The sequence below is a fragment of the Gambusia affinis genome, linkage group LG07 (genome assembly GCF_019740435.1).
Source record: "Gambusia affinis linkage group LG07, SWU_Gaff_1.0, whole genome shotgun sequence".
Classification (NCBI taxonomy): Eukaryota; Metazoa; Chordata; class Actinopteri; order Cyprinodontiformes; family Poeciliidae; genus Gambusia; species Gambusia affinis.
The window spans coordinates 28,326,757-28,353,168 of record NC_057874.1 but is presented as its reverse complement, the minus strand read 5'-3'; the positions used below and the strand labels follow the sequence as shown (position 1 = coordinate 28,353,168).

Genomic DNA, 26,412 nt, shown 5'->3' with positions numbered 1-26,412 from the left:
CATGCAAACTCCATGCAGAAAGACCCCGGGCCGGGAATCGAACCCAGGACCTTCTTGCTGCAAGGCAACAGCTCTACCAACTGCACCACTGTGCAGCCCTCTTTTAAGTCATGTTTTATGTAAAGCATTTTTATAACAACTGAAGGTAACCTAGTTACCTGATTAAGCAGTAAAATGGCACTGTGCCTGAAAACACATAATACTGCCCCTTTAAACTTCATTCTGGTCGCAGCAGACGTGCAACAGAAACACGCCCGTATATCCGATCATCAGCTGCTGCTGCAGCGGCGTGTGCAGAGGGAGTGGAGCAGCATAAACAGGATGCCTGCGTCTCTTAGCTCTTATCTGTGTCTCACATGTGTTGGTGAGGCTGTGAACGGGCCAACTGATGCAGCATGTGTGTATGCCGAGTTTGTGTGTGCGTGTGCGTGTGCGTTTGTTTCTAATACCTTGTGGGGACCATTTTCCTGGCATTTACTACGTTGTGGGGACCAACTGCTCCTTGTGGGGACTGAAGCCTGGTCCCCACAAGGCGAAACGTTGTTTTTGGGTCAGGGGTCAGATTTAGGATTAAGGTGTGAATTGAGTTTTGGTTAGGGTTAGTTAGGTATGTAATGAGTAGGCTTAGGATAAGGGTAAGGGTAAGATTTAGGCCAGGGGTGGGCAACCTTGTCCTGCAACCTTTAGATGTTATTTCTACTTCAACACACCTGAGTCAAATAATGAGGTCATTAGCAGGACTCTGGACAACCTGACTGCACTTGGGAGGTGATTCAGCTGTTGGATTCAGGTTGTTTGACCAGGAAGACTCTAAGAGTTGCAGGACAGCGGCCCTCCAGGACCAAGATTGCCCACCCCTGATTTAGGCTGTAGAAATGAATGGAAGTTAATGGAAAGTCCCCACAAAGATAGCTGCACAAACGTGTGTGTGTGTGTGTCAGCGTCTTACTGACCAGGCAGATTTGTATATTTATATTTGTTCGTCTATTTTCAGTTACACACTGGGTAGCATTGTAAGCAGATTTAATGTTGAGATGAAAAAATGTGGTGCGTGTTGAATGAATATGTGAACGCCAAGTGGACCAGACATCGTTCCAAAAGCAAGAAGTGGACTACAGAGCAGGGCATTCTGGGTACATACAACCAAAACAAACACATTAGGCTAATGGTAGAGGGAGAAATGGCTTGAGAAATCCTCCAATTACTAAATTTTAACGCCACTCTATTTTTGTTTGCATTTCATAAAGAAGGAAGTTGAGCTCAGCATCTTGTTCAGAGGTTTTTGTGTATTCTCCTTCAGCAGTTCTTGGTGCAGTGCCCCCACAGGTGAGGAGGAGAACAGGTTTTTCAAAGGGTTTGGTTGGTTTGACTCAGTGCAGCTGAAAATTTGGTCTCCATTCCAGTCGAATCTACCGGACTCTCAGGGGTGAAAACATCCTGAATGAGGCTGTCAGGGTGGCTTTAATTTAACTGCAAATTTCAGAGACTGAAAGTCTGATTTTCTAAGAGCAGGAAGAGAGAAGCAGGGCTGGATGTGGTGGCTTTTAACAACTCCACATATTTCTCTTCATTCTCATGGGCTGCGCATTTCTTCAAAATGGCCGTGTGAACCACAAACACGGCTGCAATTAAAGCGATGCATAAAACACAACAAACATTAAACTCCTTTGTTCTTAATAATTGGACTCAAACACCTCCCAGTCAGGGACTAAACAGGTTTTAGGTTATTTCCAAACACACGGAGGTGGTGACCCTCCTTCCAGGGTGCAATATTTATTTGGAGAAATGAGTGGCCATCAATCAGATTACTGATGTATGAGGTCTGAGTCGGAGCCAAGTTCTGTAGTTTAAAGCCAAACATGATACTCACCAAGCGGAGCCGGGGGGAAGGGGAAGAAATGAGTGGAGGAAGGGAAGAGGGGGAGACTTTTCTATAAAAAAAAAAACCTAAAAATGGGAGAGAAGTCCTTAAAACAGCAACGAGAGACAAAGAAAACAGCAATGTTTAAATATCAGAAAGAAAAAAAATGTAGCTGCATGAATAAACGTCAGAATTTGAAAAATAATAACTTACAGAGAATGTTAAAATAAAATATAAAATATCTGTGGATGACGAAGTGAAAAGTGTGGGAAGGGCCGAAAGAGGAGGAGAGAAACCCAGAAAAGGGAGTGGAGAGACAGCTGAGAGGCAGAGCCAAGGCGAGAGACAGAGCTGGAAAAATAAACGTTTCTCACACAACAAATGAGGAGGAGAAGAAGAAACAGAGTTTCCACATTCTTCTAAAACCCAGCTGAGCTTCTGCAAAACTGAGTGCTATCAGGACTGAACAGGCGGCTGCCAAACCCATCCACACACACACACACACACACACACACACACACACACACACACACACACACACACACACACACACACACAGAGGCAGAAAGCAGTGTCAGATATGACTCCATTCGGCCTGCTGGACCGGCGCTGACAGTTGGAAATAACTGGTTCTTCATCCTGTATGGTGAGTTTCCTTTGCTTTTAGCAGCTGTGACTCATTTTATTATTATATTACTGAGGTTTAATCTGTTTAATGCCTCAATTCAAAGTTATACTGAGTAAGCTGATAGGTTAGCTTACAGCAGTCAGTATCCTACCTGCTACAGACTACTAACAATTGTTTTAGATATCGATTATTCTGACAATTAATTGGACCAAAAAAAAGAAAAGAATTCATCACATTCTGCAAGATTTTTTTATTTTACTCTTTTATACAATAGTAGAAATATATTAAAAGGTGCAAATAAACAAATATTTCAATTCCTTTTTGAAATAAGAAAGTAAATGTTTTTTTTGTTGTTGTTGTTTTGTTTTTGTTTTTTTTTGTTTACCCAAAATGGAATTAGGACCAAGCTAAGAAACTGAAAATATAATAAAATTGTAGTATTAGGAGAAATGATGTATGAGAAAGTCATAATATTATAACTTTAGAGCCAGAATCAGCCTTTATTGACATCAAACAGAAGCACTTTTGTTTTGTTGGCATCCAAAGAACAAAAAAGACAAAACATTAGACAGCCTGAGGTGGAAGCCATCTTGTAATAAAATGACTTTATTCTTACAATTTAATTTTTGTAATTATAATTTTTCATTTTGTCTTATTTTGTCCCCAATACTTTGTCATAATAGCATAACTACTGACCATCTCAACGAGTTTTCTACCAAATAGAAATAGGCAAGAAAAAACAAGAAAAGTTTGGTCAGCTTTAACTTCAGACACTGAGAAAAAAAATGTCTTAGTGTCTTTTTATTTAGTGGACGCAAATATTGGGATTCAATTATATTTTCAGACAAAGTTTTTTATTTTAATTGCAAAATGTATAGATTTTTTGTGCAGTTTTGGCCTAATGGTGCTTAAAGAATATTTCTTTCAGCAGATAGTTTTTTTGAAGCCTGTTTACATCAATTAATAATCAATTATTAAATAAAGTATTTTTCTCCACACTGAATCTGAGGGACCGTGCAGCAGAGATGTTGGTCGTGGCTTCAGACTGACTGGATGTTGTAACTGATTTTCAGTTCATGTCATTTCTGTTGTAATCTTCTGATCTCCGTTAGTTTTCATGGCCTCCTGCTGTGTTGTGCATTTATTTTCAGATATCAGGTTTTGAGTGGGAACTTTGGCTGAACTCACGTTGTTTTGTGGTTCAGTTTCACAGTAAATCTTCAGCGACTCAGAAGTTAACTTTTAAACCTTTTCACATTTATCAAACACTAAATGGCTTTTGAGGAAGATTTAGGGTGAAAGTCATTCAGACAGTTTGCTTTTCGGAAAACCTGGACTGAATTTCAGTGGTTTCATATACATGTTGTTATGCGTTATTTGTTCTCCAAATAACACACCGTGCCTTACTTTTCTTTTGTCCTGCTGTGTCTAAGGATGTTTTCCTGATAGGCCAGTAGACTTTTGTTACATGTTCTGCTGCTGCTCTCTCTCTTACTGTCAAAGGAACCTTTTCCCCTCCTTGCCTGTGGGGGCGCCGCACCAAGAACCACAAAAGGAAACAACACAAAAACCTCCAAAGAAGACACTGAAAATAACTTCCTTCTTCACAAAATGTAAACAAAATGGGACATCAGGTTTTAGTGGCTGTAGGATTTCTCTTCTGTCTTTATAGAAAGACCACAAGATGTTTCTCCCATTAGCGCTAGGCTAACATGTCTGTGTTTGCTGTATTTACCCAGAATGCCCTGTGCTGTAGTCCACTTCCTGTTTAGCATTCACATATGCATTCGAATGACCAAAGAGCAGACCAGAGTTTGCCTTTTTGGTTTGAATATTGTTCACACGTCCCCAAATGAATCGGACTTTCTAGACAAATGGACTGGAGTTGGAATAAAGTGGACTGAGCAGGACCAGTGGGAATGCACCCTCAGTCTCGGTTTGGTTGAAGTGAACTCTGGTGTGGTTCGAATGAACATGTGAACGCCAAACAGACCGGAAGCCGCTCCAAAACCAGGAAGTGGCCTGCAGCCTTGGATTGTATCTGCCCAGTGCATTCTGGGTACATACAACCAAAACAAACATGCTAGTCTAGCGCTAGCAGGAGAAATGACTCATGGTTTTTACTGAAAGACAGAAGAGAAATCCTACAACCACAAAAACTGTTCCACTTTTATTTACATTTTGTGAAAAAAGAATTCATGCCGAGTGTCTTCAGAGGATTTTGTGTCGTTTCCTTTAGTGGTTCTTGGTGCAGCGAGGAGGTTTGAAGTTGCTCAAAGGGTTTGGTTGGTTTAACAGAGTGCAGTGTGATAGAGAACTACAGCAGCTGCTGGTAGCAAATGTTGCAACTTTGGTCTCCAATTGAACCGAGTCTACAGGACGCTCAGCTGTGAATGTTGTGTAAATTACAGAAGCAAATCTTTAAGTTAAACTCATCTTCCATGTTTCCTCTCCATCATTCCTTCCATCTTCACGTCAGACGTTTTCGCTCTCAGAGCCAGAGCGTCACTTTCTCATGAACCCACCAGTGAGTGCAGCTCAAACTGACCAGCTGCCAGAAAAAACATCAACGCAACAAGCCGGGTCAGAATCAGCGCCCTCCGTTGTTTATTCCTGTTTTCCTCCTATCCTCTGTTAGAGGTGAGGGGTTTTTCTCAAAGCCCATTAGGAGGTTATTGCCGGCTGCCGTTGTGCTCTAATGAAGCGTGCCGATCTTGTCCTGCTTTTATTGCCCCTCTGACGTGTCGATTGCTTTGCTTGTGGATGCATCCTTTGCACTTTAGTGAAGTGTGTAATTGATGCTAAAAAAGAAAGGAATGCCTGCAGGAGAGGGAAATTTTCAGCATATAGAGCTTACTTATCCTGTTTTGTCCAAATTTGATGAAAAATTTGTTTTAGTCTTGTCTTAATGCAGTGTTCTGGTTTTTATAATCAATCTGAACAACAAACTGACTCAGTTTTCAATTAAATTTTCAATTCAATTAAGTTTATTTATAAAAAGTGCCAGTTCACAACAAATGTCGTCTCGAGTAACAAAAGTTATTTATTTTAATTATTAGTTTGTGTATTTTATTTCCAATGTAAAATGAACAATTCAAATGTTAATATAAACAAGAGTTTTGAATGAAAAGGAGTAGTTGGAAGAAAAAATCCTTTATAATCTTTTTTTATTGAAAAGGACATAAATTATAGAATTATTTTAGTTTAGTAATCGATTATTCGATCAATTACTCTGATGATTAATTGATTAATCAGATTTAAAATGGGCACTTTCTACATATTTTTCAATTAACTTCACAAAATTTAAATAAACGATTCAATTCCTTTTTGAAATAAGAAAATAAATGTTCTACAGCCAGAAATGCAATAATACGCCCGTCTGGGTGAAACTAAACTATATCACAAGAGGAGTTTTGGGTAAACATATTTACTGACAAAAATATTTTTATCTTAAATGCTAAACTTGTTGCATGTTTTTTTTAGTGTTTATAATCCAGTTAAAGATTATTTTTTTATTAAATTAGTTGACAATTATTTCCTGATTATTAATCGATTAATAATGATTAGTCCTATTAATCGTTTCAACTATACTGTGATTATCTCTTTGATGTTCATCAGAACTGTTGGAGCGTTTTGGATCAGCTTCGGCTGCACTGTGTTGACTTCCTGTTACTAAACACCTACAGAAATCTCCGTTTCATTGTCTCAGTTCAGCTCTTTACAGGCTAAAGTGGGAGTGAGAGTTTTTTTTTCTATGGTCGACTTTTTGCATCGAGCCTCTCCACTCCCTTCAGCTCAACTGGTCTGTAAACTGGTTTTGGTCAGGCGTGCCAATCATAAATCCACATGTTCAGTGTATATGGTTAGACTTTCCCTTCAGGATAATTTACATCTTATATAAGCAGTCAGGGAAACTCTGTCAGATTCACTGGGTAGTGTTTTATACGATGCGGTTCTGAACTCTCTGACACCGTCTCGACATCCTCCGAGGGGGTCCTGTCAGCTCTCCGCTGCACCGACTAATAAAACAAGAATGTCGTAAAAATTCCTGGGAATAAAACCCCCAGTTCAAGGTAAATAGACTTATGCACCATTATTATTATTAACAGATGAAAAAAAGGTTTTCACACAGACTTCTGTTGTTGATCTCTGTCAGTTTTACGTAATTGGTTGGACTTTTTCTGTTTTGTTGAAGCCCATTAGCCTGATGTCACAATCAAAAACAGTTTTATGAATTTTGCATTGTTTTATTTAGTATTTGGACTCTCGTTTTTGCCTTCAGCTCCTCCTTGGAACTGGTTCAGATTCAATCCACTGTGGAGAAAGTCAGCCATTTTGTTGCGTCATACACAAGTTTTAATTTTACATCCACAACAGGGTGTCACTCTTCCCACAAAAAGCTAGCTGCATTAACCACCAAGCACTAGTCAGAAACATTAGCTTCGCTAACGCTAACTGGCTACATCAACATAATATTTAGCAGGAGCTAACGCTAGCGCGCTAACTTCAACCATGTTGATACCCCACTTCATCTGCTGCGCCACATCGCAGGTGCAGAATGTGAGGAGAGGAAATGGAGCTGCTGCGTAAACAGATTTCAAAATAAAAGCATGAATATAAAGGTAGAACTACTTGAAGAATTCATTCACAACAATTGATAACCAAAACTTTAACAAAAATGTAAAACTTTATTCAAGTGAAAGCTTACAAAACAGCTGAGTAAATTTGCGCTTTAGAAATTAATTTAGCATTTGCTAACTGCGCTACATGCATTCAAAGTTAGCAAAAGTGCTAACCAATTAGCTGATTGTTAGCATTAGCGAATTAGCGGTGTAGAATGAAGTGAGAGATGTATAGACAGATAAATATCAAGGCTGCCATATTGGATTCATCGCTTCTGTCTGTTAAGGTGAAGGAAAATCTGACCCAAAAGCCAAAAGTCTTTGCTCAATGGTCCAACTGTTCAAAGAGCGAGATCTCCTGAATAATCTTCCTGAGCTGAGCCACCAGCCAATTAAATTTGTTTTATTTATTTTAAAAATATGTTTCCAAAAATATATAGCTAATTTAGAGTGACTCAACTAAAATCTGCCTCAAATTAGTTTTAGTTCTACAACTAAAACTAATTGTAACAACAGCAAAGGGTCTGTTGTTTTAGACCCTTTTACTGGCATAATGCATAAGTTAAACAAATGGTTCATCAATAAATATGGAGTCTTACAGCATCTCAAGGTATTCCAAATAGTCCAAAAAAGTTAATTTTTAGTAGCTCTGATTTTAAACATTTTAGTCAACAGAAAATCTGGCATCCAGCTGACATTTTAACAATTATAGGTAAGCAACTGAACAAGGCGCACGTTGTACTTCACATTAAAATCACAGCGGAGAAAAGTGGTCATAAATGAGCGAAAGCAGAGCTCATAGTGTTCACTTACTAACGATCAAGTTTTATGGCCAGAAAAGACAGAGAAACGTGTGATTTCCTTGTTATTTTTAATGTGTGGCTCAACAGGCGGGTCTAAAGCAGTATATGTAGCAATTATAATGGGAACTCTGTTTTGAAAGATAATAAATAATTTATACTGAAGTAAAATTTTCTGAAGAGGTCTTTTAACCAAGTGTTACTTTAAGGATTTTGTTCAAGTATTCAACCAAGTTATCGCAACTTGTAAAAACATTTGGTACAACAATCAAATATCCCATTAGTATATTTGACTGTTATATTACTAAATTGTTCAGATTAAAAATGCAAAACAGAATATTATATATTTTTATAAACAAATTACCAGAAAATTTGTTTTTCTGGAAATTACCCTAGTGAAGTTGTAAATTTACTAGGGTTATGTGGATTTAAAGGGGATCCGTTACACAAAACTGACATTCCACTGGCACTGGACCATTACCTGGCAACCTCAGTCTGTCACCTATCAACCCCAGCCCCTCCCCTAGCAACCCAAGCGGGACTCTACTTGGGTTGCTAGGTTGTGACTCATTTGGTCAGTTAGTTCTACTGCCATAAAATGGCTGCTTTGTTTCTTTGGAATTGCCTTAAATTTTAATCAGTGATCCCAGATTAACTGGCATCAAGAAGAGACTAACTCAGGTGATTAATTATTATTATTATTATTATTATTATTATTATTATTATTATTATTATTATTATTATTATTATTATTATTATTATTATTTATTTTATTTTTTTTATTTTTTTTTAATAGAAGTTATTCTTTGCTAAGAAAGAAAACCTGTCCAGCAAGACGGCTAAACGTGGTGAAACGTTTTATTTCTCTGGCTCGACTCTGGACTGTGAACTTGACTTGGGAGAGAATTTCCATTTCACACTCGGGTGAAGATTCAGATAGACACACAGACCTTCCATTGGCTCATATTATGACAAGTGAAGTCAGTCATGTGAAATGGAAAAATTAACGTTTTACAAATGGTGACTTTAAAACAAAATAAGAACAGGTTGCACAAACCTGAACTGCTAAAACGTGCATAACTTTTGAAAAGGTTTCAAACGTGAGGCTCATTTTTTCCTCACAGGGCTTCCAGGAAAGTCCCAGTACAAAAACATTTTAAAAAGCCAAAACCTTTGAATAAATAAATTTAAATCTATTTAATTTCCCTTTGGGGTCAATCAAGTATTTTTGAATTGAATCTAACAGTGTAGATCTCCCTTTAGCAGAATGATTTATCAGAAAGCCACCACTGTTTTTGCAGCATTGCTTCAGTCCTTTGAGTTTTCCAGACTTTAGTTTCTGTACATCAATCTTTGTGCAGAAAGAATGATGTACAAACAGGCCAAACTGGCTGTGTTGATGAGCCAGTTTGGCCCAACATCAGCAATAGAAACAAAAATCAAGATGGAAACAAAACAAGTCCAGATCATCAGCCTCCCACCGCCATGGCTGTCAGCTGGCTTGAGGTTCTCCAATAATTCCCCAGAGCTTTTGTGGTTTGTTCACCTGGAACAATGCAAAACCAAGTTGTGCTGACAAAACATGTTTGCTCAGTTTTTTCTATGTATCCTGTCATAAACTTTAACACACCAAGACTTGTAGATTTTAAAAGGGATCTAATATGTAAGATTACTGGCGCGACAGCGCTAACTGTTTAGCACCTAGCATACATCATCTACCCAGGATGACAACATGAGGATGGAGTCCTTTCTTCTCTTTTTTATGGCAGTTGGCAAGCAACGATTAGATGTGCATGACTGCCATCTACTGGAATGGAGTGTGGATCGGGATGCTAAATATATTAGATTTTAAAAATAAATAATAATAAAACAAAGTAAAAAACTATATTGTGTCTATTAATTTTGTTTTCTTTATATCTGAAATAATGTTTGTTGTTACAACTAATCGTGGATCTATTTGAATATTTTTCCTGACTAACTCACCTGGTATTGTCTGAAGTCCTTTTTCTTTTTATTTGTTCGTTCTTGTTTCACATTTGGACTCTGTGAGACACAAAGCTGCCTCCTTTCATCTGAAGAGATTATTATCCAAACTGCAGAGTTAAAGGAAGTTGAATGGAGTTTAGGTCCGAATATGAATGAGGGAATTCCCAAATTCCTGACATCTTTACTTAATCACACCCACCTGCACTGCTTGGGTTTGGAGTCACAGCTGTAATTTCTGTTGAATCTGTGCAGCTGAAGCAGAGTTTTATTCCAGATCCATGTGTGATTTTTCCAGCTGCCGCAATAAGCTTCAAAGAAGGAGCTTAAAGTTTTGTGAACTATTAGTTTCCATGGATCCTGCAGCATCTGCCAATCGCCATTAAAGTCTCATTTAAAAATAAGTTCCACAACAGTAATCTAGTTTATTTATTTTTTTATTATTCAAGCTTAAACTGTTCTAACTTATAGTGATGTTAAAAAGTGCTTAGCCAGCTGTTTTATATGTAACAATACAAACTTTGGCTCTTGGACAAACTCCTGTTTATGGAGCCGGATGTTAGATTTAGGGGAGGAATGGAGCTTTGTTCACATTTGATTTATGGTTTGGATTTTTAAAAAGGTCCAAGAGAAGAAATATTAAAACAAGACGGGATCACAAACTGAATATAAACACAAGAACTCGACTGTTCAAGATGAATCAAATAAATAAGTCTTAGTTCAGTAACATATGCAGCTGTGCTCAGCAGAGGAATGCAGATTATACACAAAAGTTTATGCAAACATGACAATAACAGTCAGCTGAAATGGTTTGAGTAAATGACAGGTATGAGCTGGAACAGGTGAGCAGCCAGGCACTAATCAGCTGACTGAAAACATATTCAATCACCTGTTTTCTATTTATTTAGAACAGTTTTCTGCTCTAAATCACATTTCAACAAGTGGCAAAATATCAATTCCCTCTGATTTAGTCCAACTGGTGCCCTTCCCATGCAGTCTGTCATGAAGAACATGCATGTCAAAGTAAGTGAAGGTTTTTATTTAGGTTTGGAAGCCCCATCAGGTCTTCCCATGAAATGCTGTGATATATCAGTTTTCCACTGGAACAAACTTTACAAATGAGTTCAGGTATATTCCAACAACCCTCGAGTGTTGTGTAAAACATTTTCTGCAACCATCATTTCTTCCAAGTGCTGTTAAATCCTAAAGTGTATTAAATCAAGTAACTCCTCTGCAGAGAGTAATTTATGCAGCAAGTGTCTCAGGAGAAGTTTCAGGCTGGTTAAAATACAAATAAATGGTTAACGTACAGAAATAAACAGCAAGCGTTGAAACCTCCAGCTGTTAGTTTAGCTTGTTGATCTGTTTTTAGGACGGTATGCCAATCAGAGTTAGATTAGTGCTAACAGGGTAATTAGCTCTAAATGCTAATTACGCTACAGGTTTGTATCATTTATGCTGATATGCAACAGTGCTGGGCTAAAGGCTAATTTAGTTACTCCCTTTGACCTGGTTTTATCCCAAATTTATTTATAAAAATTTAACTGTGACAAAAAATGAACAAAAAATGATTTGTAGGAGACGATGGGAGGCGTGTTTATCTCCAAAACACTGACACAGTTCACACATGTCACCTACTTTTTGTGGTTTATTTCAATTTGTATTGTATTTTTGTGTGTTCAGCATGTTTTGGGCACAGGTTAACTGCTGCTGACAGAGAGGTTAATGAACAGGGGGTATCTGTACCGCAGAGAGCCGGTGTGATTACAAACCCAGAGCTCAGCTCCTCTTCCTCTGCAGTCCTCATCCTGCTCCTCACTTCCAAAAGGCAAATAAATCTTCATCAGCTGTCAGCTGTTCCTGTACAGAAAGGAGCAGAGGAAGAACAGATGCTTTACTTTTTCTTGAGTAGAAAATAATCTGGGATTTGGATTGGGAAGTTATGAATGTTTACAGGGCCGGTCCAAACCAACATTTCAACACCAGATGCTTTATCATTCCTAAGATACTTTGTATATGTAGCAAACATATTATCATTAGCATCACTTGTAATCCTGCTAGTGTTGGCTGTTGATTTTAATCTTATAGGAGTAACAGATGCTAAAAAAGGGAATTTTGAGAAGCAGAGTGTTATGGATGTGTGCCGTATTATCTTATTTACTTGAAGGTAACATCAGCTGATAAACCCTACATTTACAGCAAACAAGTTAAGTTTGATATATCTAAAAACAATCAGGAAAATTTAACATGTAATAGTATGTAGTTTGTATTAGTTAATGTTTTTAAATTTATTACAATCACATATTTTTTTTTTTTTTTAGAAAGATTGCAGCCAACATCAACTTACAATCTCAGCAGCATTTTAGTCAGAAATATCAAACTTCTTCAAGTCAAATTAGTTTGCATGACTGTTTTGTTTTTATTTTTTGGGTGAAAAACATTTGAAATCAATGTTTTAGTCTGGAAGGTCTGACAGTTTCTCCAAAATCTTTTCTCAGACTCTTCAATGGCAAAAAAGCTTAAGTGCAAAATATAATGTGTATACAGGAAAACCTTTGGTAGTCATGTAATTTGAATGAAACCTCTAAACACAACTAGATTTCATTTGCACCAAAAAAATGCAAGAAAAAAGTAGAGAGTTTTGGGAAATATAATGGTGTAACTTCTTGATTTATTTTTTGCAGATTTAGAGGATGAAGTGACACCAAAGTGACTCTCTGAGCCCTGACATCGTTACAGACGGAGCAGAAAAACGAGGTAACACTGAGAATTGAAAATGTTTTGACTGAATTCGGACTGTGGATATGAACAGCTTTACGTTTGCAGCTCTGAGCTTCTGGAAGTCGGTCTGATAAACACAAACAGTCTGGTTTTAATCCACAACTGGATTCCAAAGCTTCCAACATTTTTCAGATTTTTTTCCTTTATTTTTATTAATAAACACAATCAAACGAGGATTATCGCTATCGAGTTTCAAACAAATGTCGCTGTGGCGCGTTAGTATGTTCATGTTCAGAGGACAGAGATGGATGTTGGTGGAAAGTTGTTTGGATTTGCATTGGGGGGAAAAAGAACAAAAGGAATTCATTTAGTCCAATCCGAGATGTTTGGATGTTCAGAGACGGATTCTGCAGGAGAAAAAGTTCATGTAAGTAAATTAAGAGAGATTTAGTTGTTTGATCTGTGGACTGACTTGGTCTGAAAACACCAAGGTTGTTTTCTCAAACACAATGTACGGCAAAACATCCTGAAAAGATGGAAAAAGACAAAACAAGAAACATTCTGACATGAATTTACAACACCAGCAATGATGGAAAACTCCTGATTAGTAAAAACAAAACAAAACAAAAAAAAAACGGGCTGCTGAATACACTCTTGGACGAATCGTGAGTTTCCATCTACAACATATTTCTTCCCCGCAGAGACCATGAGTCATTGGTGACCTTTGACCTCCTCTAATATGAGCCAGCGAATCATGTTTCATCGGGCCCTGAACTGGAGGTGAAGAGTGTCTGAGATGATCTAAAAGCAGAGATTCAGATTTAATTAATTCAAGTTTCATTGGATTTAGATGAGGGGTCCTTCTCACAGACGGGCTGCCCCTAGCTGAGCCTGCTGAAAAATCTTTGGACAAATTGATGGCTACTTTTAGGATGTTTGAGTTGCAGAGATTTAGACCAAATAAATAAATGTAAATAAAGTGTAAAACTGGTTCTGAGCCTCTGAACCTGGGAAACCAGCAACCCGCCGATGATCTAGAGCCAGTAATGATGAAATCAGTTTTCTGATTTAAAAAAAAAACAATAATAATAAATAAGGGTCTTGAATCCATGTATGGTAATTCTTTGCGTTTTTCAGTTTCAAAATAAAAGTTTAGTTTTTGTTTTAAAATTCAATTAGAAAAACAATTTCAAGAATAAAAAAAACAATTTTTTTTATTCTATGTATTTTTATTTCTATTCTTTTAAGGAGAAGCTTAATATTTGGGACTTGATGGTGGAACCCCAAATCCTGGTCTCAAGTGTTGTTTTCATTTAGCATGTTAGCACATTAGCATGTTTGTCTGTGAACAAACTCTTCTTCTTTGGTAACTCCTGTAGTTTCCGGTGTCGCTACATCCGGTTTATGTATCTAAAACTAAAATCTTAACATTTTAAAAGGTAAGTTAGTCTTTAACATATGAAACTTACTAACTTGTCTTGGTGGGATTAATCTAATATATTCTATGTATTTTTATTTATTTTCTCAGACATCTTCCATGTTCTGTGACTCGAGTCAGTTGAGGCTACCGCTAACTAGCTACTAACTTTTTTATTTCTTTTGCAAATGTATTACCAGTTGAATGAAGTTCTTACATTTTTGTGAAGATACGGTCTTAAATTAAATTCATAATTATCTTTAAAAGGTTTTAAATTGTCTTAATTCAGACTTTTTAAGGTCTTAAATTGGTGAAACCTGCAGAAACTCTTAATTAATATTTATTTTGGATTCAGGCAAGTGAAGTAAAAATCAGTTTAGTTTGTTTTTTTCTTTCATTCAGGTTTTAAAAACTGAGGGAGGAAAAACACAGTGATTTATTTATGCGATTTTTGTTTTGAAACAGAATAATCAAAGAACAAAATACATGGATTTTTTGCAACATTTTGAAAAATGTTTGGGCAACATGACTTGCAATGTATCGTTCTGCTTCAAATATTTGTATTCAATCATTATAAATGACTTGGAAAGAGTTTTTTTTTGGACGGTGAGATGGTGAAAAAACAGTTTGAAGTCGATAAAATGGACTTTATAGGAGATCAGACTAATTAGATGAGACTGAATTAGAGAAATGCTGAAGCCACAACTCAACGGCCCCACAGGCTGCAGACGGAGGAGGGAAAACGCCAGAGAAAACAAATTCCCTTCGTTTTAGTGGTTTTTGTGTCTGGAGCCTCACAAGGGACGCCTGCAAACACATCGCTGGCGAACACACACAGCCCTGACCTTTGACCTCCACACCATGCAGGACCCTGTAAATCACTAAAAGGTCAGAGCTCATTTTTTTTGCAGGACCACACAAACCTCCAGTTGCAGCAGTTTTCATCACCTGAGGAATGTTAATGTCTCATTTCACTGTTTGCATCGGTGCAAAATTCTTAAATCCCAAAACTATTCCCAGTTTTTGTAATACATCAAATACAAGTAATTAATTAATGAGTTAATTTAAAGTTGATCTTATTGGCATTATCTTAAAAACCTTTTTCTCTTTTACCATAAGGGCTGAATTTTTCCTAATGTGTAGAATTTTAAAACGCACATTATCTTTTAAAATTTTTGTCAGCTGTGTTAAATACTGGCTGAATAAACAGAAATTGCTGTGCTGTTCTCACGTTATTAAACCTGGATATATTTATAAAACAGGAATCTACGACAGGTCACTGTACAGAGAAGAAAAGGGAAAACATTTCTGCCAAAAAACTCAAAAATCTTGAGAAATTTTGTGTCAATAATGAACAGAGATTTGTTAACTGCAGACTTTATTACTACTCCATATTGAAGTGGACAGAATCTGTGATGAAACTTTCTGCTGTCGGGTCAGTTTACACTTTAATTTGTTAGTCGTGCTTTTTATTCAGCTTCTTGTTGTTGTTACGGCTCTGGAAGGAGCGTTAAAACTTTGCGACAGCCCTCAGAAATAAACCGCGCTAACCAGGTCATCCCCTCCGCCTTTCTCCCGCACCATCCTCGCCTTCGTAGCAAATCAGTAATTTCCGGTTTAGAAGTTGAAGCATCTCCGCCGTGAATGAGCGCCGATAAGATGGCGGCATAACGAGCCTGTCGAGTGTTTATTTTTCACAACAGAACCGCATAAAGTGAATCTTACGTCCCAAACCGGTCTCTGTTTGAACCGTTTCTATTCAACACCGTTCAGCTCCGGCCGCCATCTTTGATGCTGTACCAATCAACGGTTCCGTTTAAGGATGATCAGCGGCGCCCTCTGCTGGATGGCGGCCAAACTACAGCACTAAAAGAAGATCTAAGCGGCCTTAAACTAATTTTAATCTGATAAACCATTGATAGACAATTGTAAATCAATTCATTTTTGAATTTAAAATTAAATAAACTTTGACTCAACAAATGGCCATTAGTGAAAACTCGGTAATGGTGATTGGAGAATTGGGCATCTGAACAAACACAAGCATGCCGTTCTGTTTAATTAGAAAAATTTACCTTTTATAATTAGAATAATTCGTGCATTTGTTTGTAAATGCATCTCTGATCAATTCTCTCCATAGTTCCAAAACTTGTATTTTATGGCCACAGAATCTCCAATTTATCTTTTTATTGCAGCCATTTTGAGCATCTGCTGCATACTTTTTGTTTCTACTGTTGTTTCCTTTTTATCCTCTGCAGATCCATGCTTTCGTGTAAACTCTTGCCGTCTCTGTCACTTTATTTCAGTGAAACATCTTCAGCTGTGTCTGCTGAGGTTGGGTCGGCATGTTAAACGCTTTGTTTTTGCCACATTAATTCGTTTTTGGGGATAAATCAAGTCCTACTGACCTTCATCTTTCTTCCCAACTGTAGATGTTTGTATTGATATTTTTACCAGTTGTATCTTTGTTTAATTTAGCTTCATCTTGTGCGACGCACCACAGCTCCGCCTCTCCTGTCTGTGCTGCTCTGCTTCAGAACCACATGGGGCGGTCTGCAGGAAATCCCCAAATTCCTTTTGAGAAACACAAAGAAAACACACTACACTTTTTCCTAAACAAATGAGCTAAATAAAAAGACTTTTGATTACAAAGTGAACAGAAAGCAAAGTATTCCGTTGATTATTAGATAAAAGTAGCTTCTCAACTTCAAATTGAAAGTTTGACTTTTTGTGGTGAACCACAATGCACAGTTTCTTTGAGTCTTCAAAACAGGAAAGACAAGAAAACATGCGACTCTGGCAAGGAAGATGTTTTGATTTGGAAGAATTATAACAGGGTTTTATTTTTGGAAGAAGATCACCATACCTAACTTGTCTGCATGTTCAGTCAGAACAAATTTGAATTTGTAACGACTGAAACTGTGAAAAACAAACTTGGAAGGGTTTCAAATATCAAAGCTTAGCGTCAAAAATCTTCATGGGAACCATTAAATTTCCTACAATTTTTCTAAAAATAAAAAAAGAGCAGGAAAGGGAAGTTCAAACAGCCACTGAATTATTTTATGCTGGTTATTGATTATTTGAAGTGATTTAACTTCAGTTTATTTTTCAAATTAGTTAAAAACTTTTTCTAATAGTGAATTAGATGATTGAATATTTAACTAAAATCCTCCACATTCGGATACAACAATGTAACTTGGCACAGATTTTCCCAGGAGACAATAAAAAGATGAAAACTGATTTCATCTGATTCATAAAATAATTTTTGAGAACTTAATTATAATCTTATGCGTCCATTTGAAGTCTGGAGGGCCACGTTAAACACTACAGCGGGCCGGATTTGGCCCCCAAGCCTTGAGTTTGATCAAGTTCTAAAAAGAGAATCATTAAAAAAAGGTATTTTATAAACGTTTAAAGATGAATTGATCATCTGAACACAGTTTGGTTCTGATCTCTCCTGGCCTTTGTTTACTTGAAACGGTTTCTGGCCTCCGGTCCAGAGAAAACTCTGAGTCTGGGTCAGGACTACGACCTGGGTTGCTCTGACCTACTTCCACTGACAGCATGAGGCATTCCTGCCAGGATGTTTGTTCTGGGATCACTTTGATTTAGTTTATCTGCTTAGAAACTCTAAAACGTCGAAGTTGTTGCACAAAAAGAAAAGCTGGAGCTTCAGGATGTTTGTTCAGATCCTCCTGCAGGATTGCAACAGTCCGACCCCGTGGGACAAATTCATGCTGCGTTTCTGCTGAACTGAATGCATGAGAAAACTCAACATGCACACAAATCATCTCCATATTAACGGCCATCTGGAAGCAAAATCACGTTTGTATAAAAATGCATCAATCACAGAAATCTATTTCATTCCTTTACATGATAAACCTTTAAATTTTTTATGTTTTTATGCTTCTCCAAGGTTTTAAGTGTTTTATTTTGAGGACATTTAAAGGAGATTTTCTGCAGGAGAACTGGAATATGTTTGAAGTCTTGGTTTGGATTCATTTAGAGGGAAAACAGATGATTACAATTAAGTTTTAATGTTGTTTTGGTTCCAACCAAACTGTAACGACCCACATGAAAAGTGAGCAGATGTCAAACAGATTGTCTTACACAGCTTGTTGTTTTCTGGACACGGACTTTTTCTACTTTTGTGTTATTTATATACATGCAAAGTAAAACATTTAATGTAATTAAATGCAGATTTTGGCTTAATTCCACTTTGCATTTTAATTTATTTCTCTTTATTTGTAATCTTAGTTTCAGGTTTTCAAAATCTCTGCTTCTGGGTTTTTTTTTTTTTTTTTTTTTTGCAGTTTCTCCATCAGTCAAACAAACATTCTGTCAACACATTTCTGTTCGGTTCTAGTTGTTTTTTAACTGCCTCTAACTTTCATTTTGCTCTTTAAATGGACGCTGGCTAATTGAAAGGAAAGTAGAGCGCAACACAAAGTGAAAACAACTAAAATCTTTGTTTTAATTTTTAAAACGAATCACCTCTGACCTGCATGTTAGGCATTTAAAATGTGCATTTCTGTCATTGCAAACTTGCAGAACTGATTCAGAACCTTGAGCTTGGTCACATATTTGTGTTGCTTTTCCCAGATTATTCCATTAATGTGATCCAGAGACGCTGTTCTGGATCATCTGACTCCAGTCTGGTTCTCTGTACTTGAGCTTTGGTGTTTCTGCTGATAGTTGAAGATAAACTAGACCAACGAGAAACAATTGGACCCAAAAGAGCTAAACATTAGTTTGAACGCTGCAGGTTTTATCCTGACTTATGCAAAACTGAATTATTTAAGCCGGGTCAGATTCTCTGCTGCACAGCCGCTCAGAGTGGGTGGAATCTCTGAAATGTGGGAAAATCTTGGTAATGTTTACTGGTTTTGTTTCTAAAGGTCAAAGCTGTTGCTTTAAACCAGAAATGTTCAAGAGTGTGGCCCAAATTTGGCCCGGCACTGCAAACACTTAACTTTTACTGAGACTTTTCCCTTTAATTTGATTGGAATTCAGATTACACCTATTGAGCAACTAAAACTAAAAAAGCTAATTTTACTGAACCCAAATCTACTTTTAATTAACAGGTTCAGTTTGCTAAGTATTGCTGGGAATACATAAAATCTTTTCTAGTTTCTTTTATTAAAACCAAAGGAATTTGCAAACTATTTGCACACAACTTCACTACAAAAAATAATTGAACTAAAATATCCCATTCTGAATTTGTTGTCTATGAAAAGGAAATTTAAAATTTAAAAAAATACATTTTGGGGACAAGAAAAAAACTTTTAAATCATCATCATATTTTATTCCAGACCCATAAGAAGGTCTGAAATAAAAAAGATAAATAAAATTGATAGTTTTTTAAACAGAAAAGAAATAAAACTTCTTTGTTTTATTTAGTTAATTTGTTGAATGTCATCAAATTAAGTTTTTCATTCTTAATTTATTTACTTTTGTTTAATAAACTTCAGTTTATCAAAGTAAATATATTAATTTGACTAATTTTAATAATATAACTCTTTTTCATCTGTTTTCCTTTTTCACTTCATGATCATCTTTAGTTTTTGAGCTGATCTGGAATCTGTGTTTTTATTTAATGTGTGTCAAACTTGAGGCTGGGGGGCCAAATCTGGCCCACCATAGCTGTTTATGCGGCCCTCAGGACTCAAAGTATCACATAAATAAATCCTTCAAGATAATTGTTGCTTAAATATTATTTTATAAATCAGTTTTTTTTTTCTCAATGCTGCCAAATTACATAAAAGTGAAATTTATTTTAATTTATCAACATTTTGTGTCTTTTCAGGACATTTTTGATGTTATGACCTAAAATGAAAGTGAGTTTGACCTCTGTGATGCAGAATATGGACATTTTTTCCCCTTTAAATGTATTTTGTGCTGCAGGATGTCAGTGAAGCTGCGGTTCAACTCGCCGTCGGATGGAGGTCTGATCCACAGAAGTCGCTCTTTCACGGGTTTCGGCTCGCTGAGCGGCCGGCCGCGGTGAGTCACCTGAAGCTGATGGCGTCAGGAATAAACACTGATTAACAAATAAATGCCTCCTCTGGGGTCAAGAAAAATAATGACAGTTATACAGTCAGTTTTTGATGCCTGGCCACTAATATTTCATGACTTTTGGTATGAGAGAAGATAGATTTTATTTGTGATGAAACTGAGAGAAGCAATTTTTAGAGATGAGATTAGATTGAGTTCCTGCAGAAAATCTTCTTTTACAAACAGTCAGTGTCTAAGTGTAAATGTAAGTTACAAAAATACTCCAAGAAAACGCAATGAGTGGCAACAGGTGGGATGTTTCTGAACATGAATTAAAATAAGTTCAATAATTTCCTATTGTATGATTTATCATTTTTTTTCTCTCTTTCTACCAAAACCCAGATGATAAAAGTCGTCACAAAATGTGGAATTTGCATAATGTGTCCACTTTAAACTGTTTTCAAGAAACCTGTGCGACTGCACAGCGGTGCTGTTACATAATTAAATATGCAAATGCAGATTTTTAAACGAGTTGCTCAAATAGACGAGATCTGTTACAAATTATTTAAATTTCAGAAGTTTATTCTTGAGTTTGACTCAGTTAAAGCCTCTTTTTAAAAAAATTTCATGCCACTGAATTTGTACTTCAAAAAATTTGCCAATTTCTGTTATAGTCTGTTTGATTTGTGCATCTTTCTCCTTTCTGAGGGTGAACAGATTCAATCAATCAAGTTTATTTGCAGAGGATATTTCAGCAACAAGGCAACTTGTATGATAAAATACAGACATGACAAAGTCAATCATTTAAACGTTACATTTAAACCCTTTAATAACGAACGCAGGCGTGCAAACCGTCCGCCTCAGGAGGCTTCATGTTCCAAAACCAAGTGTGAAATGTTTAACATCCAGGTGCTGTTAGCCACTTCCTGTGTGTTTTTATGCTGCACACAGACGCCAACATTCATAAAACCTGCTGCGTTTCGTCAGTCGGTCTCCCAGGAACCATCATGTTGAGGCTTTGATGGGAAACAGGAACATGTCACAAACGTCACAAAACGCTAAAACTCTTAAACTCTGAGTTTCAGTTTTCCACTGGAAAATCTGCATATTAAATATTTTTTTGGTTTGTTTTTTTATCATGTTGTTCCGGTTTTTAGGTCTTCCTCAATACGTGGCTCTTTCCGCTCCAAAGGCACATTGGGAGGTAAATCTCCCAGAATGCACCTCTCCCCCCGCCGAGGGTCGGCCACTACCTGGTCGCAGCCGGAGCAGGTGGACAGGGTTTTCCAAGCACTCCGCAGCGGACTCAAGTATGTAGAAACCGACATGTTTCACAGTCTGTTATGATTTATCACCACAAATACGACCAGCTGTTTAAAATGCACATCTTTGATTTATTTAATTAGACATTAATTTACAGAATATCTTATGTGTTTAAGTGGTTGATTTAATCTTATTACAATAAAATTTGAAAGAAAAAATGCTGCAATACCCAAAGTGTGGCAGCAGGTGGCGATAGCATCAATCTAGATCATGTGCATGGCTGAAGCTGTTCTGGGCAGCGCTACTATTAGCATTTAATGCACCAAAACAACGAAGGAAAATGCTCTCAAAAGGTCAAATAAACATTTTTAATAGCCGTAGGATTAGGTTTAAATCTAAGCTCTGGGTTAGTGAATCTGATTTTCCTGATCTGAAATCAGATTCACTAAGTTTTACTATAAATGAGTTTTAAGAAAGTACCAAAGTAAATTTTGGCTTTTCTAACAGATTCGTTTTTAAGTCATTTTTATGGACCTTTTAATGCCCCTGTGTAGAAACTCAGATGGTAATCGGTGCGTTTAAAGCAAAAAGGTAATTTGTTCACTTGCCAATTAACTGATAAATGTCCTCGAGCGAGAAACTCGCATCTTAAATGTAATACCTAAATTGTTGACTGACTTTGTGACGTTGTAGTGTGTACAACTTAGATTTTCACTTGTTTTGTGTGCAGGGAATATTTAGAGGTTCACCAGGCAGAGATGGAGCTCCTGTCGTCACAGCAGAGAGAAACCAAGAGGAACTCCAGACTGGTGAGAAAAACTCAAACCATTATTTCCTGTATGGTTGGCAACAGTTATGATGTAAATAATGGATTTTCTTTCCATTTCCAGGCATTTCTATATGATCTGGAAAAGGTAAAAATGTTTTCACATCTTGTTTACCTTCATGGTTTGATTTACTGGTAAAGAGGAAGAAAATGAAGATGTGCTATAAACTCTGTTTTCACAGGAGATAAAAGCGTTGGAGAGGTACATCCGACGCTTAGAGTTTCAAATGAGTAAGGTAAGTTATGTCTTTAAAGGTGACCCATTGTGCTTCCTTCAACAGGTTAGAATAGGTTTATACAAAACAGGTTAATTACATTTTTGCATAAAATCTTTCTTGAATAATGAGATTTTATTCTGTTCTGTCTGTTTTACTGCATTTTGTAACTTTAAATCAAAATAACCTGCTGCTGGCCAACTCAACATTTACATTCACATATAAAAATGGCTGTAAACATATGGACAATTATACAACCATATATCTTTGAAAAGCAGAAGTGGAACCTCCTGCACAACTAGCAAGAATTCAGCAAGTTGGAACCAGATCCATTGGGACAGCAAAGGACTTGACTCTTTGAAAACAACAAGACTTGTGTTTCTTGTGGCAGTATTTCCTTTTAAATCATGATGTGCTGGGATTTCAGTTTTACAATACTTACTACTACTACAACATAGTAACACTGGATTAACCAATGAGTAATGGTTGATGTCAGATTCTAGATATTTCAAAATAACAAGTGCAATAACAATTTATTATGCTAATTAACAGCATAATAAATTAAATCAAGCATAATTTCCATCTGCCTGATTTATTGATTTTCTCTTTCTTTACCACAAACTGGATGATAAAAGTCTTCAGTCTGGTGTTTTGGTCTCAACTAGCCCTTCTTTGAAAGGTCATTTTGTTTAGAGACTTCATAATTTTATTTGTCCTGCTGTTTTATTTATTTGGGATATTTAAAATGACTTCCAGTTACAGAGTTAAATGTTCGCAATAACACATTTCAGCAAAATATGTCATTGTGACAGGCCTAATAGCTCAGCGTTTTAGTGAATGTTTTGTGCTTTCCTGCCACATGATGACTATTTTTGAAAGAATTTTCCTCAAGCTTCTTCCTTAAAATCCTGCTAAATGTTGTGAAAAACAGCCCAAATTTAAACAACCTGCCAAAAGATGTTTTTTTTTTTTTCCAACCAAATGTGCCAGATTGGTTCCCACCCAATAAGTGTGTTAGAACTCAGCTTGGGTTGCTAGGTGATGAGCGGAACTCCATGGGGTTGCTAGGTAACAGGCTGGGGTTGCTAGGTCAGGGGCAGTGCCTGCTGATTTGTGGCATTAAATTAAGCAGATTTTTTAAATGACTCAGTTTCCAAACACCAAATAACATTAACTTGTTACCAAAACAACAAGTTCATGTGTTGATGTTTGTACGTTTTTATTCTTCCATTTGGGTGTCTATTACTTTTAAAAAGTACAGCCCCTCTTTAGGTGTTTATATTTTATGTTTTTGTGGCTTTTGAAGATCCATGTGATGGAAAAAATGTGTCTGCTGTTGGGATGATTTCTGTTTGTCTCTGTGTGGAGGTGGAGGAGTTGTACGAGACGTACTGCGTTCAGTGGAAGCTGTGCCAGGGAGCGGTGAACATGAAGAGGGCCTTCTCTCTGTCCCCGTCCACCAGAGCCTCCAGGGAGAGTCTGCTGGAGCTCGGCCGCAGCCACCGACACAGCCTGCAGGTACTGCTGATGTTTGTTCCCGAGCCACACATGCATTCATAGAAAACAAGCAGTCAGTCTGAAGCATTAAGGTCTCACAAGTTTGTGTTGTAGAAGGAAATGAATGCAACGTGCATTTCTTATGCATTTTTTGTGCATTTATTGTTTTCGTTGGTCTAGAAAAACTTAAATCAATTTGGGTGAAGCAACTAGAATAGGATAAATAATTCCAGGGCTGTTGGAAGTGATTATTTTAGTGATCTATAGATTATTCTGAAGAGTTATTGAGCAAAGAATTGTGCTGTTAAGTAGCTACATAAGCTAGTAAAAAATCAATTCTAGTAAAAATTAATTCAGTTTTATAATTGACGTCTTGTGACTAAGGTACAATTGGACGACTGCAGTGTTTCTCTCCATATATGGATATTAGTGTTTAACTGCAATCCTTTTTGCATATAAATGTTCCTGCATGTACATCTGACTGTTTATACGTTAAAACAAAGTGTAGAATGAAGCTGAACCTCCTGATTTTGCCTCCTCCCTCCTGCTGCTCCGTTCAGGACATGTCGACCATGGAGGGAGATCTGGAAATCCTCCTCGGAGAGCTGCACATCAAAATGAAGGGTGAGTCCCGGAGCAGATCGCAGTTTATCGGCTTTGCATCGTCTTTCAGTCCTTTGTCCAAACACGCGTTTCTATTTACAGGACTGATCGGCTTCGCTCGGCTCTGCCCTGGAGACCAATACGAGGTGAGGTTCCCCTGAACCACTGAACATCTGGATCCCACCGGCTGAAAGGGAAGATAATCATCAATAATAACGTGGGAAGGAGCTGCAGGAATTGCATTTCATCTGATTCAATTTGAAATTAGAGCTAAATTTGATGAATGTAGAAGGAAGTGAGTCAAAAGTTTCACGTTTTGTGTCAATTTAATTATTCATAAAGAATAATTTAAAAACAGCTGATCAGAGTGTTTTGCAACACAATAAATTGACATTTCACAAAGAAAAAGGATCAATTCAGACAGGTTTAAAACGGGGTATAATAGAAAGATCCTTTATTTCTATTAAATGAAGCCTAATAGACCTGAGTGAGGAAACTCTGGTCTTTTATGAAATCACATAAATGACGTAAAAGTCGGGATAATGTAATATGACTGTTCCTGCTGCAAACGCTTTGATTTACTTCCACACATGGAAGTGGCACAAATCAGATTTTTGGTGGGTACGCCGCACCAGATGTTACTGCTGCGTTTCTGTCAGTAGTAACATCTGGTTTTTAATGCTGTGACTTGTATGATGCCAAAAAGTGTCTGCTGCAGTTACACGAAATACACTAATTTAGATGAGCCCGAAAAACCAACTCAAAACTTTTAATTGACAAACATGAGTGTTTTCCAGCATTGGCGTATTTCTATTAAGCAAATTTAGGAATTGGAATTTTGCAATTCCAATTTGCTTAATTGTAGGAGCTCTCAAGATCTGCGAAACACAGGAGAGTTTCTAATAGCAACAAAATGTTTCGTTAAGTTTATATTTGCTTTTGCAAAACTACAGGCTGGGATCTTATTTTACACCTTAAATCGTTATGTTTGGATTTCCGTTGCTTTTCTCTGCTTCTGTTTTGGATTAAATCCAGTTCTAAACACTTTTTATTCCACACTGACGCACTCCTGTCGTCACATGACCAGGTGGTGGTGCGGTTGGGACGGCAGCGATGGAAAATCAGAGGAAGGATCGAGTCGGATGACTCTCAGTCCTGGGATGAAGAGGAGATGGTCTTCCTCCCCCACGTGTACCATAACTTTGAAATCAAGGTTGGTGTTGAAGGACTGTTCTTCATCAGGGATAAATATCAGATACTCAGATTAGATGAAAACTGTTTATGATTGACTTTAGGTTATGAAGTTGTTGTTAAAAAACAAAAAATTACTTTGTGAAAGGCACGTCAAATGTTGCACCTTTTTTGGCCCTTCTGGCTTTCCATACATGAGAAGCAGCAGAGTCAGTGAGGCGAGCAGAGGAAGAGTTTCAGAGTTGAGTTTGTACCAGAGTGAATGTTTGTGAGATTTAAACACACTCTACAGATTATCGTTCCCTTGCTTAGATCTATGTGCTCCCCTCAGTCTCACAGCTCTTTGATTCAGTTTTTGAGCCAAACTGGAGGAAAACTGACGGTTTTTAATCATCTTATTAGGAAAATAGCCCCATGCTGTGATGTCATTATTCAAAAAACGCAATAAGGAATTGAAAAGTATGAACCAAACAAAGGATAAATGTATCTATGCTGCATTTCTAGAAACTCAAAGTGCACAATAAAATATATTTAATAGAATTAGTGGGTTTTGAATGATATGTACTCTTTAAGTTTGTTTGCTAGGAGGAAAATTAACTGTGAATCCTGTGTGTGCCTGTTTTTAATCCATCCAATCAGGTGATGGAGGCGAAGGGCCTGGGTTGGCTGCTGGTTGGCATGGTAACGTGCGCCAGTGTGGACTTCTTCGTGGCGCAGCCACAGCTGATGTTGGTGGACATCACAGAGCTGGGAACCATCAAGCTGCAGCTGGAGGTCACCTGGAAGTACGCAAA

The 26,412-nt window shown here is 37.2% G+C and overlaps 1 protein-coding gene across 4 annotated transcripts in view; it reads left to right on the top strand.

The window, feature by feature from the left end:
* The first annotated feature begins 2,190 nt into the window (after positions 1 to 2,190).
* Positions 2,191 to 26,412, top strand: part of ripor3 (RIPOR family member 3) — a 36,165-nt gene continuing 11,943 nt past the window's right edge. Inside the window, exons 1-13 of one of the 4 annotated variants that reach the window (XM_044121776.1) lie at positions 2,191 to 2,507; positions 12,579 to 12,651; positions 19,836 to 19,866; positions 19,934 to 20,032; positions 21,181 to 21,333; positions 22,017 to 22,095; positions 22,177 to 22,200; positions 22,295 to 22,348; positions 23,696 to 23,845; positions 24,385 to 24,448; positions 24,530 to 24,573; positions 25,515 to 25,640; positions 26,258 to 26,403. In XM_044121776.1, the coding sequence (XP_043977711.1) occupies positions 19,935 to 20,032; positions 21,181 to 21,333; positions 22,017 to 22,095; positions 22,177 to 22,200; positions 22,295 to 22,348; positions 23,696 to 23,845; positions 24,385 to 24,448; positions 24,530 to 24,573; positions 25,515 to 25,640; positions 26,258 to 26,403 (938 nt within the window). In that variant the 5' untranslated portion in view covers positions 2,191 to 2,507; positions 12,579 to 12,651; positions 19,836 to 19,866; position 19,934. Of the gene's footprint in view, positions 2,508 to 10,766; positions 10,918 to 12,578; positions 12,652 to 19,835; positions 19,867 to 19,933; positions 20,033 to 21,180; positions 21,334 to 22,016; positions 22,096 to 22,176; positions 22,201 to 22,294; positions 22,349 to 23,695; positions 23,846 to 24,384; positions 24,449 to 24,529; positions 24,574 to 25,514; positions 25,641 to 26,257; positions 26,404 to 26,412 lie in introns of those variants that run through there. The other 3 variants (XM_044121774.1, XM_044121773.1, XM_044121772.1) reach the window with 3 other exon arrangements.